General features: G+C 33.0%; 3 protein-coding genes across 13 annotated transcripts; 2 read left to right on the forward strand and 1 right to left on the reverse strand.

Moving 5' to 3' along the window:
• The first annotated feature begins 94 nt into the window (after positions 1–94).
• Positions 95–6,579, forward strand: retm (real-time). 4 transcript variants are annotated; one of them, XM_076518316.1, is made up of 17 exons: positions 95–253; positions 345–466; positions 2,171–2,320; positions 2,385–2,516; positions 2,611–2,739; positions 2,816–2,919; positions 2,999–3,075; positions 3,314–3,616; positions 3,880–3,968; positions 4,050–4,187; positions 4,439–4,559; positions 4,650–4,774; positions 4,942–5,010; positions 5,511–5,760; positions 5,832–5,947; positions 6,016–6,158; positions 6,242–6,579. In XM_076518316.1, exons 2-17 carry the CDS (start codon positions 404–406, stop codon positions 6,309–6,311), a joined length of 2,079 nt encoding a protein of 692 aa, XP_076374431.1. In that variant the 5' UTR covers positions 95–253; positions 345–403; the 3' UTR covers positions 6,312–6,579. The 4 variants fall into 4 exon arrangements, with proteins under 4 accessions (XP_076374431.1, XP_033336873.1, XP_076374433.1 ...); XM_076518318.1 differs by having other exon boundaries at positions 114–253; positions 330–466; XM_076518317.1 differs by having other exon boundaries at positions 126–279.
• A 205-nt stretch (positions 6,580–6,784) lies between these two features.
• LOC117226488 (protein TAPT1 homolog) lies at positions 6,785–10,209 on the forward strand. The gene is made up of 7 exons (XM_033480850.2): positions 6,785–7,197; positions 7,369–7,523; positions 7,628–7,725; positions 7,810–8,141; positions 8,275–8,372; positions 8,488–8,703; positions 8,782–10,209. The coding sequence occupies exons 1-7, from the start codon at positions 7,059–7,061 to the stop codon at positions 9,304–9,306; spliced, it is 1,563 nt and encodes a 520-aa protein (XP_033336741.2). The 5' UTR covers positions 6,785–7,058; the 3' UTR covers positions 9,307–10,209.
• A 559-nt stretch (positions 10,210–10,768) lies between these two features.
• On the reverse strand, positions 10,769–18,700 carry Usp16-45 (ubiquitin specific protease 16/45). 8 transcript variants are annotated; one of them, XM_076518322.1, is made up of 17 exons: positions 18,562–18,700; positions 18,026–18,135; positions 17,488–17,539; positions 17,224–17,383; positions 15,895–16,028; positions 15,628–15,818; positions 15,335–15,491; positions 15,102–15,269; positions 14,808–15,029; positions 14,430–14,692; positions 14,091–14,296; positions 13,769–14,012; positions 13,367–13,675; positions 13,071–13,302; positions 12,727–12,993; positions 12,314–12,492; positions 10,769–12,000 (listed from the first exon to the last, which is right to left on the reverse strand). In XM_076518322.1, exons 4-17 carry the CDS (start codon positions 17,309–17,311, stop codon positions 11,928–11,930), a joined length of 2,733 nt encoding a protein of 910 aa, XP_076374437.1. In that variant the 5' UTR covers positions 17,312–17,383; positions 17,488–17,539; positions 18,026–18,135; positions 18,562–18,700; the 3' UTR covers positions 10,769–11,927. The 8 variants fall into 8 exon arrangements, with proteins under 8 accessions (XP_076374437.1, XP_033336991.2, XP_033336990.2 ...); XM_033481100.2 differs by having other exon boundaries at positions 17,478–17,539; XM_033481099.2 differs by having other exon boundaries at positions 18,011–18,135.
• Positions 18,701–18,716: the final 16 nt, after the last annotated feature.

An 18,716-nucleotide genomic window follows, 5' to 3' on the forward strand; every position in this document is an offset into this window, starting at 1 on the left:
TGCATATCCACCATGGAAACTTGACCTGTAACGGCATCTACAAGAAAATAATAATATTTATATCCATAGTTCGATAGATGACATTTAAGTTAAATTCCAGATTGATGTATAGCAAAGTGCATAAAACTGATTATGCCGTGTTTCATTCGATAATTTACGTAACCTTGAATAGTTTTGTGTTAAAATATTTTCCACGCGTGGTATCACAAACACTGAGAATCACGATAAAACGCAGATGCAAGACTGACTTATGGTAACCTATGAACTTTGTTTATACCAGTGGGTATACCATTGCCGCACATATAATGAATTTCAATCAATTCAATTAGTTTGTATTGTTTTAGTTCCTTAACTCGCTGACATCTAGGTTAGCAGCGAATTTATAAGAAGAGTTTATTTAACTATGGTTCAACAATATAAGTCACCCGTACGGGTGTACAAACATCCATTTCCACTTGTGATGATGGTGGGTTTACATATACTATTTACGTATTTGAATTTTAGTAATTAATCTGCACCTTTCTTTTCACTTACATTTGTTTGAACGTTCATCTTCTTATTATTTATACATAACTAAATTATCATAAAGCAAGGTAAATTCATATGATTGAAAAGTTTTAAAGAAATTATTTGTGACCTCGAAAATAGTACTGTCATGTTAAATCATAATTATATGGAAACAGACTTCTTTCACCTGTTATAATATTGTGTACGAAGTTTTCCAGATATATGTATAATTGACTTTGCACTCGTACACTTGTCACATCTAAATCTTTCGATGAAATTCATATATGTAAACAGGCACCATGGCCTAGGTTCATCCTAAACATTAAAGGCTTAGCAGACATGTTTATTAATCTGTGGCCTGTAGTAAATATTTACGATTGCATATATAGGCTTCTTCCTTTCTGGAATAAATTTCCTTCATTGTACATCAAGGAGATTTAAAAATAATTTAATTATTTGAACAGACTCATGTGTTTTTCTATGTGCATAATCACAACATATTGGATGATCAATAAGGTGATTTCAACTTCCCAAAATCAGACAATTTGTAAATAGAAAATAATAGTATTATTTCAATTATATTTCCTTTGATTTTTTTTTCAACTTTGTATTATTCAACTTATAAACGTTCTGTAATTATGATTTGTGAGAAATTTGTAATTTTTGTTATGTTTATAATATCAAAGACACATTGAAAAAGTTATAGGAATATTTCTCATATACTTTGAATGGTATACAGCTTGATGTCCTAACTCATAGATAATACTTTTTACAGATCGGAAACAGATCATCTACATTGGAATATTGTGCAATTTATAGCTAAAGCCAAGTTGAACAAATATAGAAGATAGCATCATAGCAAATGCACTAATTTGCTTTCATTTGTAAGAGTCATTTTAGAGATCTGTATCAGTTGGTTTTAATTGTCACTTTTAACATTATGGCATTACTTGATATTGATAATTATAACATCAGTAGTTACTGCAAGACATGCAACACCACATCAAGATACTACATCCTGAATATTTTGTATTGAATGTTGAAGATTACAACTTCACAGACCTGGAACAATTAATAAGATAGATGTAATTGAACTTCAATAAATATTATGTCCAGATCCAAAACCTTGACCAATTCTAAATGGAGGTAGATCAATTTGTTTGGACAACTATGAAACATATTGGTGTACACATGAGTTCTTTTAGGAATATTACTTAGTGACCTCTAAATCTCCTTGATACTTTTACGCACTCTTTATTATAGTCCTCTTATGTGTCCTATCATTTATTGTTTTCTTTATAAACAAGTTGGAAAACCAAGATAAAAAAAATAAGAGGCAACATGTTATAGAAAAGTTACATTCTTAAAGAAGACATTGACTTTGTTTGTAACTACAAAATAGCAAATGAGATTAAAGAAAGGCTTCATGAACAGATGCAGATCTTATTAGGAACCCGCGTACAAAATTTAAAGATGATTAGTGTAACATAGCAACATTTTATAGAGAAGCAACAAATTTTTAAAAAATCGTGTTTGGGTAATTTCATGGACATTTTTCATGAGGTCCTTCAGAATTTATTATTTTTACTACTCCTTACTTCCGTTCCGTGGCTGCCAACAATACCAACGGATTGTTATTTATAAATTCTGATTTTGTTTATAGGCATATGAACGTAGGTTTCCGACATGTCCTCAAATTCCCGTCTTTGTTGGTTGCGAGATAGTTTCAGATGAGGAGAATAACAATGGGGCGATTCGAATTACGGAGCGAAGATGCAAACTCAATGTCGATGCACCATATATCTTGAAGAAGGTTTGTATATACCATGGGAGATACATTTGAAGAATTAAAGTGTATTTCATATTCATCTTCACAGATAATTGGCGTAGACTTCGTGTACTTCATCCAAAAGAATGTTTTGGACAGAGAAAACTGTATCTTGGAAATAGAAGCATACAACGAAAGCTTTTCTTCAAGGGTGACGGTCATTGAAAAATGTAGATACTTCGTTAGTATCTATGATGACTTGTTACTTATATGATTTACATTATATTATTTAGATGATGCAAAGAATGCCCTCAATGAATCTGAAATGTTTTTAGGTCCACCCCGAAAATCAGGATTGGACGTGTTTCGAACAGACGGCAAGTTTGGATATAAAGAACTTCTTCGGATTCGAAAATTCAATGGAAAAATTGGCTATGAAACAGTATGCTCAAAATATCGCGAAGGTATATGCGCTGGTAACTGTAATGGTTCTTATTTATCGTATAACAGAAATCGGGTTCACCTAACAATTTATTGTAGGGTAAAGAAATAATAGAATATTTTATAGACGAATTGAAGCAAGAGGGTATTGTATATGTAGCACCATGGACGAATCCAAGCAAGAATTCTGAGAAAACGGATGGGTAAGTTAATTTATATTAAAGGCTATTGAACACCAAGACCAATACAATTATTCTGACCACGTTGTTTCGCTTTATGCAGGGACAAGGATACAGAAAATCAAGCATCACACAGTGGAAGCGACACTTATTCGTACACAGAAAATCTACAAACCAGAGGTGCTTAAATATTGTTTTAACGATTTATTACAACTAATAAGATATTTAATTTTCTATATTACGCGCACAATTTCAAGTATTTGCTCTGTATCTGCTAGTATGACGCTAACAGCGTCCGCTTGGTAGATAAGAACGGTTGTGCCATTATTTGTAAGATTACTGACATGTATTGTGACAGTCGCTCATGATCTGAACACTGAATTGAACTCACTCGAGACATTTACACGTCACGTTCCAGAAATGCAACTTTCTTCAGATTACATAGAAAGGTATTTAGGAAAACTAGACATGATTCAAGAAAGCAAACTCGTTCAACTATCGCAAAGTATAAAAGAATTAAGGGGAAGCTCTGTACCTGGTGATGCGACGCTTTTAAGATTTTTGAGAGCGACAGAATTCTCAGTTGATAAAGCAAAGGATATGTTAACACAATCCCTCCACTGGCGAAAGAAGCATCAAATTGACAAACTTCTTGAAGAGTATGAGATACCACAAGTAGTCAAAGATTATTTCCCTGGAGGCTGGCATCATTTTGACAAAGGTACTGCCACAATCACCGTCTTTTCGACACTGTACATTTATATAATTTTTAATATTGTTATCAGCCAATACTGCAGTTGACATCACGTTTTCTATCACTTGATATCAGATATTTACACACATTCTATGATATAATTGACTGAGTCTGTATTCTTATCAGTAATGCTTATCAGAATTGCAATAGCCGATAATTATACTGCACAACATTTATACGTTCTTACACATACATTTATATAATTAAAATGTTTTGTATCTAATTTCTAGATGGACGCCCTTTATATATTTTAAGAGTGGGCCAAATGGATATGAAAGGTCTGTTAAAGTCCATCGGAGAAGATGATTTATTGTTATTAGTAAGTTGAATTGTTCCTAATCGTCCCGACTTCATTAATTACAAAACGTTTAACAAAATTAGTAATCTGTAACATTTACAGGCTCTACACGTTTGTGAAGAAGGCCTCCTTCTTATGGAGGAGGCGACCAATTCTTCCGGTCATCCGATTTCTGAATGGACTTTATTGCTCGATTTAGACGGATTGAATATGCGTCATTTATGGAGACCAGGCATAAAGGTACAAGCTGTTATATAGAAAATAGAAACACATATCATATCATACATCCACACACTGACACATGACTCAAACCTAATCAGCTATGACACAATTAAGAACGACAGGTAACATATTAATGTAACGTATCTTAATACTGCAATATCCGCGATGCATTTTTAGAAATGGTCACGATTTTGGTCTAATTCAAGAAGATTGAATGATTATGATTTCCATGAAAAACAAAAATTCTTTTTAATAATCATTTCCTACAGGCGTTGCTGCGTATTATTGAAATTGTTGAAATAAATTACCCAGAAACCATGGGAAGAGTTCTATTTATGCGAGCACCAAGATGCTTCCCCATTCTGTGGACACTCATTAGCACATTTATAAGTAAGAGTGCACCAACGTTTCTGTACAACCGTAAATAATATTCGACGGGTACTAATTTTATCTAAACCTGTTTGATTTTCTATCATATAGATGAAAATACGAGAAAGAAATTTATATTTTATTGTGGTACTAATTACCAAGATGAAGGACCAGGCAGCCTCAGGGAGTACATTTGTCCCGAAATTATACCTGATTTTTTGGGAGGATCGTGCGAGGTAAGCACAACAATTGTCGGTAGTGTATCGTTTGTATAGAACTTACCGATCTATCGTCGTGAAACAAGTAATTAATATGATAGTTACATTTACTCCTCGAGTAGAAACATGTATACTGTTATACAGACTGAATTTTATATTGAACAATTATGTATTTTAACGAATAGGACAATATCTGCGAGGTTTATGGTATGGTACCTCGAAGATTTTATATTTTCGACGCAACTGCTACTGACGTAAGGATTTTTCTATCTTTGTTTTATGTGTTGAAAACTGTAGTGACATTATGCAATTTGTTCTATTCCGTGACAACGGAAATTGATAGACACTTTAGTAAAATAGTGTACGCATATGTTGCCAAGTATTTTACAATAAATTGTAAAACATTTGCAAGCTGTGGAGCCATTGATATACTATAAAAGTACGACTATTATTGCACATTTTGTGAATATTTTATGTATAATCATTCTGATGTACAAAAGTCATTTAATATTTTTTGTATGTTCTCCGTAGCACTTACAATTTAAGAAAACACTGAATATATTGTAGTGTTTCTGAAAATATTGTTAACACTTTGCGGACATACCACCACAGGCACTTATATTACAGAGAACGTTCGTCCATATCAACAGACTATAAGGACACAGATGATATTTTCGGCTCCGACATTATTGTTATTACTATTACGTTCTATTATTCTATCAAGAATGTAACAATATTCTTCTTTCGACATTAGGTGTATATTAATGAAGGAGGACTTGTACCGAAGCATCTTTATAAGATGGAGTTAGAAAACCCGTCCTCTGAACAGGAACAAAGTTTGTACCATTCCATTAGCCTAAGTCGTGGACAGATACACCGCATAATAATACATTCCAATGACCCGGGATCAGTTTTGACATGGGACTTCGACGTGATGCGACACAATGTGATATTTACTGTATTGTATCAAGCTAGCACGGACAATAAACATGCCACTTCTTCTGGTATGTTAATTACAAATTATTACTACACTACATATAAAGCAGAACAAATCTCTGACAACATGTGTCCGCAGGTTCATCAGAATTTCTGTCAAATGAGAGTGCCGAAGTTTTAGAAACGGAAGAAGTCACAGGATACTTTGTTAAAGTGCAACCAAGCATCGTTTGTCATGACGGTGAAAGTATTCAGGTAATTGAATTAAAAATTAAATTACTTTTGAAGTAAGTTAACTATTTCTAACCGATACTTTGTTTTAGGGATCTCATATAATGCAGGGAGCAGGAATATACGTATTACAGTGGTATAATCAAGAAGAATTGGGAGAGTTTCTTCCATCCATAAGTGGCCATAAAGCGCAATTGATGTACTTTTACGAGACATTGCCGTCGGTTCACTACAGGTATATTTTCAATTTAAATGAATCATGCAACGATCTAAACAATGAATGTCATTATTTCTTCTTTCTTTTTTCTAATATTTTAGAGGGTCGATGATGAGTTTACAGTCGGCAATAAGTGGAAAGTCAGAGGCAAGTTCGGCTTTGTCGAGATGACGAGCTACACACAACATTCGACAATAGTCAATGATTGGGATTACGACAAAGAAAACATAGTGTTATACTTATAACAAGTTAATTAGTTTATCCGGTATTAGTTTATACGATACCGAATTACAATTCACTGTGTGTTACTTAAATTTATAGATTTTAGTTTCTATTCTATATTTGCATCGAGCATATCATTCCGAGTATTGTAAGTAGAGAGCACGATATTTTAATTTAAAAACAAATGTAAAATAAAGACATGTTAAATTTACGAAAAGTGTACTAACTAAACCCTAAAATATTCTGCAAGTAATAAATTTTTCAATTCAAATGTCGCGGTGCGATTAGTTGCATGGAATGTAGCACAGCATAGATGGGAATGTCGACTTTCAACATTCTTGCTTTGATCCACTTCTGTCACGGCACGGCACAGATGAGATTAAAATGACTAAGCTAACTGAACAATATTTTGACGGTCAGTGATCAGGTGGTCAGTGTACTTGTTATTCATAGACCGGTCTAAATTATATCTTCTGTTTTCTACGTTTAGGTTACATGACAGTTAATAGTGTGTAGACTGGTGTAGATCATAAATTAAATATGTACGTGTACAGTAAAAATTTTCAAGGATATTAATGAACGAAATATAAACAAGCAAAACTGTTTTCATGCAAAAACGAAAGATAAAATTGTTGTTGATGAAACGACAAAGTAGACGTTATGTGGTAACGAGATCGAAAGAAATAAACAGAAACGATGAGTACCAACGAAAATTGGCAAAATTACAGCGAGAGAAAATACACGGAATTGAAAACAACGAATCAATCTGTTAAAAACAAAGTTGAAGATGTAAAAAATCAACCACGCGATGGAAAACGTCGACAAAAGAGACAGGGTAAATTAAATTCAATGCAAACCGATAATACTTTCCTGAAATAAACTTAACAAACAAGCCAATGTTGTTATCTATTTTTAATTTGTTACACTATACTTTGCTGATTACTAGTAAACAACGATTTCTCTTTCGTGAAGTTCCATCAAATAATTATATTTTCGTAATTTTTAGGTGTACCTCTCATACAATTTTTACAAACCGAATTGACACGAGGATATCAATTAGAATATGATGAGGAAAGATTTTCTGCAAGAAGGGAGAAGATTTATTCTTTTATGAAAATTCCGAGGGAAGTTGAAAAATTCTTGGCCTATGGATTCCTACAAGTAAGAATAATGTTCATACAATTTTATTTCATATTTCACTTATGCAATTTATGATGGATATAGTCAGTCAGAACAGCAGTTTCATTATAAACTCTCTATTCCAGTGTGCAGACTCCTTTCTGTTTGTTTATACATTTTTACCATTACGATTTACAATGGCCTTATGGACGGTAATCACAAGACTCCTGTGGCACTGCTTTGGGTAAGTTCATATCAATGTATCATTATCTCCTATTACATAAACTATCCATAATGTATATTATGTACGAACTGATTTGCAAACCAGCAAGAAAAAAGATAACTCAAGAGCTGGAGAGAGACGTCTGAGGCCTGCAGAGATCTGTGATCTTCTGAAAGGGTTTCTCGTGATTTGCTGTTGGATAGTTACTTGGAAAGTGGACACTTCCATAATGTATCACTTGGTGAAGAGCCAGTCAGTAATCAAACTGTATATATTTTATAATATGCTGGAAGTTGGAGATCGACTATTCAGTGCCTTTGGTCAGGACACAATAGATGCCCTCTTGTGGACAGCTACAGAACCTGGGTCAAAGACACAAACAGGATCACAGCATTTGGGTACTCTGCCACATTTACTGTTTGCTGTTGCCTACGTTTGTATCCTTTATGTAATAGGAAATTAATTACTTAATCAGTATACCCAATACTACAGTCTGTTCCTTGAAATCAGAGGCCACTATACAGTCACATTCATAATTGACAGGTATTTTCTTAAACAATATTTCTACAGTATTGCACAGCATATTGGTACTCTTCCAAGCAACCACTCTCAATGTAGCAATAAATAGCAGCAATAAAGCTCTGCTTACTATAATGATGTCAAATAATGTAAGTGACAAGTAACACTTAATACATAAGAAAGTGTTCTTATGTAAAGAAGTGATATCAGTTAAAAATTAAGATAAACTAACTGATACTACTATAAAATGCTTTTTTGTTTCAGTTCGTTGAGCTAAAAGGTTCTGTCTTCAAGAAATTCGATAAGAATAATTTGTTTCAACTATCTTGTGCAGATATAAGAGAACGTTTTCATCTGTTGATGCTTCTCTTTGCTGTTACTCTTCAAACTATGAAAGAATATGCTTGGAAATCGGAGCGTCTTGCAGTGCTCTTACCAGATTGTATAATGTTACTGCTAGCAGAAGTCCTTGTTGATTGGGTATACACTGATATATTTACCATTTTATCATATTCTATCTTTTTAGCTTTGTATTAACTTAAAAATTGATATTTTTAGGTGAAACACGCGTTCATAACACGTTTCAATGAACTTCCTTCCACCGTGTACAGAGACTATACGATAAGTTTAGCCTACGATATGGCTCAACCACGACAGGAAACTGCATTCTCTGATCCATCAGATTTAGTAGCTCGTCGAATGGGTTTTATCCCTCTTCCCTTGGGCGTTGCAATAGGAAGAGTGCTTTCCACGACTATTACGCCATCACTAAAAGCAGCTAACATCATCCTGTTGCTTCTGGCCTACCTAACATTAATAGCCGTCAGAATCCTAATTAGTTTGATAATTCTTGGCAAGGCCTGCGACATCATTTCCTCGCATTCGAAGGACACAGACATTACGGTTACATCTTCAAAAGATCGTTCGCAAACCAACGCCGAGTCGAAGAGCACAAATTTAGCCACTGCTATGTTTTCTAATAGCTCGATCAGCTTGAACAATGTCTGCTTGAATGAGGCAGTGTTGAAAGAGGAAATATTAGAAAATTCAGAGAACATTACAAACAAAGGAACGACGCAGTAACAATATTGTCTTTTTCATTGTTTCGAGCAAAACATTTTTAAATGCAAAAGATTTTATTGTCATGTTCACAGGAAAAACCTGTATATGTGTAAGTATTGTCTATACAGAACTGTGATATAAACGAGTATCTTATATTTACAGGGATAATTATTGTAATCTTTGTTAAGAGGGCAAAGTTCAAGTACATATTTTGTTACATTACTATACCGACTAACGATGCAGTAAAATATTAATTATTTCTGAGCTGTATAGAGGATTTGTACTTTATCATAGTATCGTTATCTCAACGAATCGTGGATAGTTGAATTAGTAGTGAATTCCAACTAAACCATGACAAATCAAAACAATGAATGCTGTTCTAATTTAGCCAATTCAATTGTACTCTTACTCTGTGTAAAATAACAAGCTAATTTAAAAGTATATGGTGCATATAGTAAACCCTTATGTACCAATGGAAAGGTTGTAAAAATGTTTGAGGGAGATTGAGTAAATAAAAAAAGTTCATATACCCATGTTCAAAAATATTTATTAATTGCAAGCATATTGCTCACTATGCATTATTAACGTTTTGAAGTTATTATGTCTTAGTGTTTCAAGTTCAATATTATTCTCACAAATTTCAGAGCTCAGATTTCTGCTACATCGAAGACTGCTACATTCGAACATTGGTTTATATCAACTTCTTTATTACTTATAACTCTAAATTTAATTTATGCGAATAAAATTACACTACTATAAATTTTATATGGACTCTTTCAGATGCTCTGTATATACAATATATACAAATATTTAACGGTGCATATCCGTTTACTATTACTGCTTAAATTATTGACTTTCATGAAAAAAACGAAAATTTTACGTTGTGTGTACATAGAATTTTATAGAATAAAAGATATAACTTAATTGCCTTGTTTTCAAAGTGATTTAGAAGTCGCCTAAATTTTGTTCATAGAATCCTGCATTTTTAGGATTTGTCTTTTTATACGAAATATTGTGTAGTAATTTTTATGAAGTATCGTAAATCTTCATTTTTTTTGTTGGACAATAAAAGGTACAGCATTCCATTTCAATTGATCAAAGAGCTTTTTCAGTATCATGTATAATGTATATACATTGTAGATATGGTATATACTATTTAACTAATTTTTGTAACATCATAATTTATGTCTATGTAAAAAAATCAACACGACTCTCAATGTTTCTTCTAATATTTCTATCCAGAATAAGTGGAAAAAGCTTTAGAGGCAATGTTAATAAATATTTCATTGTGTTTTTTGGTAACTATATATACTAAGCAGCTTTGTATTATATTTTTTAATCTGTAAATAAAAGGGTTAAAGTGTACAAAAACCATGTACAAGTCTGTCTCAATTTGGTTTTCGAGGTTCAACCTGTTAAAATTAATTAAATTTTGCAGGTTTTTTCCCTGCATAACACGTTCAGAAATGAAAAAACTCAAGTGTCTTGTACTTCAAGATAATTTATTACTGTAAATGCAATTAGAACATGTAAATGTTAGGACATTCTAGTATCTCATCATCATAAATACTTTTTTAAATTCAAATGCGACCTCAGTGAAATTAAATTTCTAATCCATCGACTGAGAATAAATCACAAGAATTATTTCAAAATCCCTATAACTGATATTTATTTGTTAATTACTTGTTAGAATAAGATTTACTGTTACTTTCACTGTTCATGTATGTTTAAATTTACACCGCTTTTGAGTGTTACATTATAATATATTTATACAAAATTGTTCAGAGTACAAAAAGCAGTTTCAATCAGTTGAATAATATTTGCACAAAAATGTACGATGTAACCGAGAGTAAACTTTATTTATTATTGATGCTGATCAAATTCAATAAAACTTCATCGATAGTAATGATTTGAGAAATTTTTTTTCACACCCCTGTAAACTATGAACTTTTAGATATTGTTCCGATCACAAGTAGGTTGAATTTTTTAACTTTTTAAACACTAATATTCAGTATTTCGTTGAAACATTATATTATATACTCCATTTTAGATCTGTAGCCACTTTTATTTGAAGCAATTTCATTTTACAGCATATTATCTCTGCTAACATTTTAAATATTGTGTAAAATAAATACATTCAAGTAGTATCTCAAACAGTAAACTTATGAAATAGAGACCGAAGTAGCCTTTTAAAAAGTAAGAAATAAAACTGTGTTAATAGAGTGACATTATTAGTTTAGACTCAAGTCGTCTATCTTATTTCAACAACTTTAACGTCTCCATTTCTTTCAATATCTCTTTATCTTTTCAAATCTGACTCTTTGAAGAAAGTAAGGGAGCAAAAATTATGATATATATAGTTTTTTAACTATAAATCAATTTCGTTGGTTATAATTCAAGATAATGGAGATGTCAAAGTAATTAAAACACTTTGTAGAATTGTACAATGAGAACCGGATCTCTGATGAATAAATATAGATAAAATTTCAATATAAAATACTGCATTAAAAATCATTGTTTCTGCATTGTTCGAAATTAGTTCAAATAATCGAGGTTCTATTTATTAGCTTGAGATCTTTTACTTTGTTCTAAAATTATAATTTTGCACGCTCGATATTCCAGTTACTTTTATAGAACATAATTCAGTAATATCTTTCGTAAAAGAGAAGGTAAGCTTGACTTCGCCGTACGGTGTCTTCGTCGACTTCCGTTACTCTATAAGAGAAATTTTTATAAGTTTTCGTCCTAGCACAGAATATATCTTATTTTATCCGATGAAATAAATAACTTAAAATATTGTTGCAGATGCACTATCAGTATCAAATTTCAGAGCATCCATAATATTAAATAAGACAAAATTGTTAGCCGTTCAACAAGATTTGTCAGCATTGAAGCAACTACTAGTATGTTATAAAAATTGGTCATTTATATATGTGTAAGTGCATTTTGATCACTGTGTTCGCGTATTTATTACCTTAAATTATTGAAAGCAATGAATTCAACGTAAAAATATTTTAAAAGTACGTACTTAGAATCGGAAACGTAATACCATTTCCCTGGAGGAGGTTCCACAGAAATTGGAGGACACGCAGCTACGCCGTCTTCGCTCGCAGAATCTTCACTCTCAGAATTCTCCTCAGTCTCTTGTGTATCATTGGTTGGCAAGAATGACCATCTGGGATCATCCGATGCCAATGGCATTCGTGACTGCAAAAATAGTATACTTATAAGTTATAAAATACTTCAACTTTTATTTACTAATCACGTAAGTACATTTAAATCTACGGAAAACTGACCTTGTAATAAACATGAATATAATGTACTCTAATACTACTATGGATATGCAAACGTACTTAGATTTAAGAATTACATACAAAAATCAAAATTCAATCTTTGTTAAAATTGAATCTATAATTTATTATACCTAAACTGAACAATTACCTTTACATAAGCAACGTAATGTCCACCATGAATAGTTCCTCTGTGTTCAACGACTCCATAAAGTGAATATAGTTTAGGTTTCTTATGATTCTTACAAATGGGTGATAGATCTAGTGTTGTTTGAAACGAAACTTCCCTCGTCACTTTCCGAAAATCTATTCGTTGTGCTTGGAATCGTTTTAGATGGAGTATCAAGACTGCAGGTACTCGAGATATCAAGTACTGCTTCGTACTCGGTGTACAGATCATTTTACAGTTTTCTTTCACCTGAAACAACAGAATGCCCTCGCTTGGATATGCAGTAAATGCTAAAATAATTCAAACTGCAAACAAGATAGGTATACTTTTCTCTCCCTTGCAGTGCAAGCTTCGCAGCTAACTTTATTGCTGCCCCTCATTAATTCTAAAGCAGTGAACTGATTTAAGCATGACATTATTGAACACTCTCCTTCATTGGTAGGATATCTGATAGGTGATGATTGACAACCAAGACCCATTTTCGAAATTCCAGAAGAAATGCCGTTAACACCATTGCAGATCTCGTTCGAGTATTCCACCGCATTTCTTCTTCCCCAGCTACCGTTTAAAAATAAATTAATCATATACTATAATTTTTATTAACAGGAAATATAAAACGTACCGCTGATTATATGCAGCATTTTCCTGTTCATTATGAGCAGTTGATTCAAAATAATTATCCATAACGTTTTTACTAGCGTTTTTGAAAGCGAGAGTAGGACTACAGGAACTTTCTTTTGACGTGGCTGAGCTCAAGCTAACAGTTGACGGTCCTTCTGGACTGGTTAAATCCGGATTCACCGTTAACGAAGACGACATAAAATATTCACTCTGCATTCCAGCCTCATTTACCGGGCTGTCGCAGTTATTTAATCTATCTCGAGCTTTCACCTGTGATAAATCTTTTATATTCATGTCCGTTGAATGTGGACTAGAAAAACAAAGTAAATATCATCAAGCTGGAAAGAATTAATCGAAGGGAAGCAATAGTTTTCTTTGCTTTTCTTCTTCGCAATTAACATACCTATGTAACGAATTTGTTTTAAAGAAGTCTTGATTTGGTGGAAGATTGTTTATCGGACTGAATTGTAAAGAATTATCTAATGCCATTTCGTTCATGGTCTCGTCGGCTTTTACTGGATCAGTCGCAGGAGAAGCGGGACTAGCTAAAGTGGACTGTTTCTCTGAGCTGTAACCAGATTCACCGACCTCTGGAGGAAAAGCTTCTGTTTCTGCATTGTCTTCTACATCCGCATCGCTCTCCTCCTCTGTAAAGAGATGTGAAATTCTTAATGAAATCAAATTAGAACTATTGGATGATGAAATATAGTAATAATAAACGATACCTGGTTCAATTATGCTGCCGTTGTTTTCTTCAATGATGTTACTTTTGTTAGATGTATCGTTGCTATAGTCACAAGACTCTTGTCTTTTACTTCTTCGATTTTTCCGGGCTGGTTTCTTTTCCTTCTTTAATTGGGATTTCGTAGATGCGCGAGAGATCATATTTCCCAGCATATCAAAGGCATCTTCGTAACCACTGTTCTTTCTTCTTAAATGAAAAAAGGATTATCATACAATCTGCTAGCAGTAAGTACATCTAATACAAGACAAGAACCAATTTTATTTTAATGAACTCTGTGTTGTTAATTTATGTAATTGATATTCGAAAAAAAGCCTCATACTTTACAATTGGTGGTTGCGGTTTGTCTGCCATTACTGGCAAGCTTAGATCTAGGAAAGGCTCTGTACTCTGCGAAGTATGATGACAGTCGAGACATTCCAAAGTAGAAACCAACACTCCACAAAAAACTGGTTCCGGTCCAAGTAATCTCGCGCTTGCCTGATTCCCGTAGAATTTTACGCAGGACTTCAGACACTTTTCTACTTCTTCCGGGTTCGTTTTTTCATTTAAACCAATTGCTTTCAAAATTACTAACTGATATCTCTAAATGTTATAGGAAACACATTTTTACATTCGCATATAAATTTGTCAGGCAAAGAAAATGTTGAGTTCATTCATTGACGTCAAACAATATTTTTGAAAGAGAAAAAAATCTTACCTTAAGATCCTCGTTTCTAACTAGCTCTAAAAGGTGCCTAAGAAGTTCATGCGAATCATGTTGACCTCCGTCCATACATTGCATTTGTTTCTTTTTAAACGAGTTCAACAATTCTGATGGACAATAACATTTCTGTCCATCAGAATTTTGCATTTCAACTAGTGTTGCATGTAAAACCGAAGTAAAATTGCCCCAACCTTCTAAGGTGCCCTCTATGGGTGTCTGAAACAATTATATAATTATTTACTTGCCGTCTTCATAAATTGATAATTGATAGTTTTTATTCTAACTTACTATATCGAATTCTTCCGAGCTACCGGCAGGCTTATGTTTTCCTCCTGGTAGAACAATTTTTTGTCCAGGAAGACGTAGATCACTGAGAACTTTTACTAAGAATGGCGTCTGTGCTAGACATTGTAAAACTGCATTGAAGAAACAAGTGTTTCCCAAATTCATTAACCCCTATGAGAATACAATTTCATTAGTCTAAAATATATGTTACAGTTAGCATTACAAAACAAACATACCCCAACTTTAGGAAGATTGTGTAAAGCTTTTTCTTCCTGTACATCTGTATTTACAGCGCCCTCCCACAAGTAGGATAACGTTGTATTAGTTTGCGATGAAACTCGTTTCACTATGATAGCCTGTTTTATAAGTTCCACTGTCTCTTGGAGTTTATTCCTACAAATTTTTCGATTATATAATTCAATCCTATGCTAATCAGCCACAAATAAGATATATTCTAACAATGGCAAAGACTGCTTAATTTTTATACATGTGTAATATTATTTTACTTATTATTTCTTTTTATAGGTACCTATGGCTAATAGGAATGTTTGCCTCACAGTCATGACACCAAACGTTCCAAGAACGTGTGTTAACAACAATACAATGACAATCGCTATGAGGTGTCTTAAAATGTTGCAGAGCATGTCCATATTCCTCGACTTTACAACCTCGATGACCACACACTAAACAAATCAATGTTGTAGAACTTCCTGTGGACTCCTGAAATTATTAACATTCTTCAACAAAATGTATTAATGTTGAAACAATATTTTTATTTAATTTACAATAGAAATACCTCCTCATTTATTTGTAAAGAGATGCTTTTATTTTGTTTACAATCTGAGCATTCCATAGTGATACCCACTTTACTAATAAGCCTCTTAATTTTGTTATAGTTTACTGCTTTTGCAATATGTGGACATTTATTACCTATAAAAATGTGGACCTTAAAAACTTTCTTAAAAAATTTTTAGATTGTAATGAACTTGTCAAACAATTCCATATTATAAATTGCATTTCTAGAATCATCCTTACATTATGATATTTGAATAATGCTGAATAGCGTATAATTGAATAGAAATTTGATGTTGTCACCAAGGATTGAAAACAGTTATGAATAACAAAAATGTTCTCATAACTGTTATTGGTTCTGGCTTATATCAGTTTCAGTTTTGGTTCTTCAAAACCGTTATTATATTGATTCTGTAACTGTTATTTTTCAGTTCTAATTCTATTTCACGTAACAAATATATTGTATTTTCTTTGTAGATTAAAAATATGGATTCTGAAATTCTTTGTATTACTGATAAACTACGACTCTAAATATGTGTCAACGAATGCATCCCATAAAATATCCGCATAACTTCGAGATGCCCGATACTTAAGAGGCTATGCAATCCTATGACTCTACCATAAATTGACTGAAAGCAAAATAGCGTTCAAAAGTAAGCATCAATTGCAAGACGTAGGAGTCAAATGCAATCTTGTTTCTTTCTTAAATAATTTTAATAAGTTGTAATTAACATACCCACATTTTTAATTTCTTTCAATTTTATCACTATTCTATGTTTCACCTATACATATACCTATAAATGAATGAAATCCACAGTCTAATTATAAGTTACTACATATATAATACACATACATTTAAAACTTATGCATAAGTGTTTGGGATTGTAGAAGTAAAATGTATATTGCATGTATATTGTGTAAATGTAAAGCTTTAAATTTGAAATATAACCAAAATGCATAGTCGAAATGCATAATCAAAATCCAGAACCGAAAAATAACAGTTATAGAACCGATTTGTCGGTTCTTAAAAAGCGAAACCGAAAGCGACATAAATCAGAACCGATATACCTCATAACTATTATGAAACTTTTTCGGTTTTCCATAACTGTTTCAGTCAGAACCGATATCTAACACTTTGAAACAGTTATTTTCGGAATCTTTTCAATCCCTGGTTGTCACATGGTGCAGAGTATTACAGGAAATTATAAAGTAATCATAAAATAACTAAATATACATTTAATTTATTATAAGATATTTGTCTACTTTCATCGTGTTGATAACAGTAATTTTCGTAAGAAAAATTGATTTATTCTTAATAGATGGATTTTCTAACCTGTAATGCTGGACTCATCGCAAGAATCGGTTGATCCTTCGACTAGCTCTTCATTTGCGTCTGGCTGTCTAGTACGTTTTTTACTCATCGTGAATTGTTTTAAATAGCATCGAATTCAATTGTTACAATAGTTTCTTGCTTTTGTTTTTCCACCAAGGGCCTTAGTAAACAAAAGAAAAACGTAAAGTTAGCAAAGCATACTCCCAGAAAATGTGTCGAGTTTACCAAAACGACCCCTTGACGATAATACATACTATAACTTACTGTACTTTTTGTTTCACTACTTTCGCAAATGTTATGGCGAAATTACAAAATTCTGTAATAAATATATAAAATAAATTAAAGAAAGTAATACATAAAAAAATTACGGTACTATTGCTTATAGAATTGATGCTCCGTAATGTTAGTCACAAACACATTCGCGAATCATCGAAATCGTGAATAAACAGGGCTGACAATGTGCTGCATTCATTGTTACGACGACACCGTAGAACAAAATATGTATGTACAGTAAGTCCGTGCCATGGGTTCATTTCCCTCTACATACATGCCGTGATACCACGAAATCATGAACGCCATATAACCCATACGAGTTTCTACTGGTTTGGATTGCCCTCTGGCTATTAAACTGGGGACTACATTATGCGCATTGAATCGTGAGAATTCCCCTGTGACGTTTTGGTACGAATTTGAAATGCAACCGAACCTTTCCATACACCGTATCATGCACGCACGACGATTTCACGAATTAATGTACAATATACACAATTTCTGAAATTGTACTTACGATAAGATCACTTACAGAGACGAAAATCTTATAATTCCGCCTGAATTCTCAGAATATGTAAATCGAAACGCTGCGTCTCATCGTACGTAATAGTCTTCTCGCCATGTTGTTTTCTTTCACGTATCCTGTGACGTTTCAAAATATCGCACAAAGGTAAGTATCTTGTCCGACGTTACTGACGAAACACGACACAGAGATACAGACAACAAAAATTGGAATTTGTCACGGTACACAATACGATTGCGCGGTAAATTTAAAGTCTCCTAACGAAGTACGTTTCAACATAACCCTATATTATGCATTCTATGTATATCTCTAAAACGTTTCATTGTAAAATAAAGATTGGTTAACAAATAATGTTCATATCAATGATTTTTCAAGTCGTTGAGCGTCGGTAAATACAAAACTAATACGCAATTTCAACAAGTTTAAAACGAATTCTGTTTTACTTGTCACCCATACGATTTAACGGTTGACATGTTCTAACACGTCGTTCCAAGTATGTTATAAATCGAATAATTTTGAAGGTGAAACGATGTAGAAAAACTTACCCTGCTATTTAAGCCATCAGTATGGTTGTGTGCAATGTGACCATAGTTTGTTGGCCGACTCGTGGCTATCGGTGCGCGTGACGACATTGCTTGGAGAGCGTATTCGATATCGGTGAGGATAATGACGTCGCAGCTCTCGTTCGCTCCATTCACTG

Source organism: Megalopta genalis, chromosome 2 (assembly GCF_051020955.1).
Source record: "Megalopta genalis isolate 19385.01 chromosome 2, iyMegGena1_principal, whole genome shotgun sequence".
NCBI lineage: Eukaryota > Metazoa > Arthropoda > Insecta > Hymenoptera > Halictidae > Megalopta > Megalopta genalis.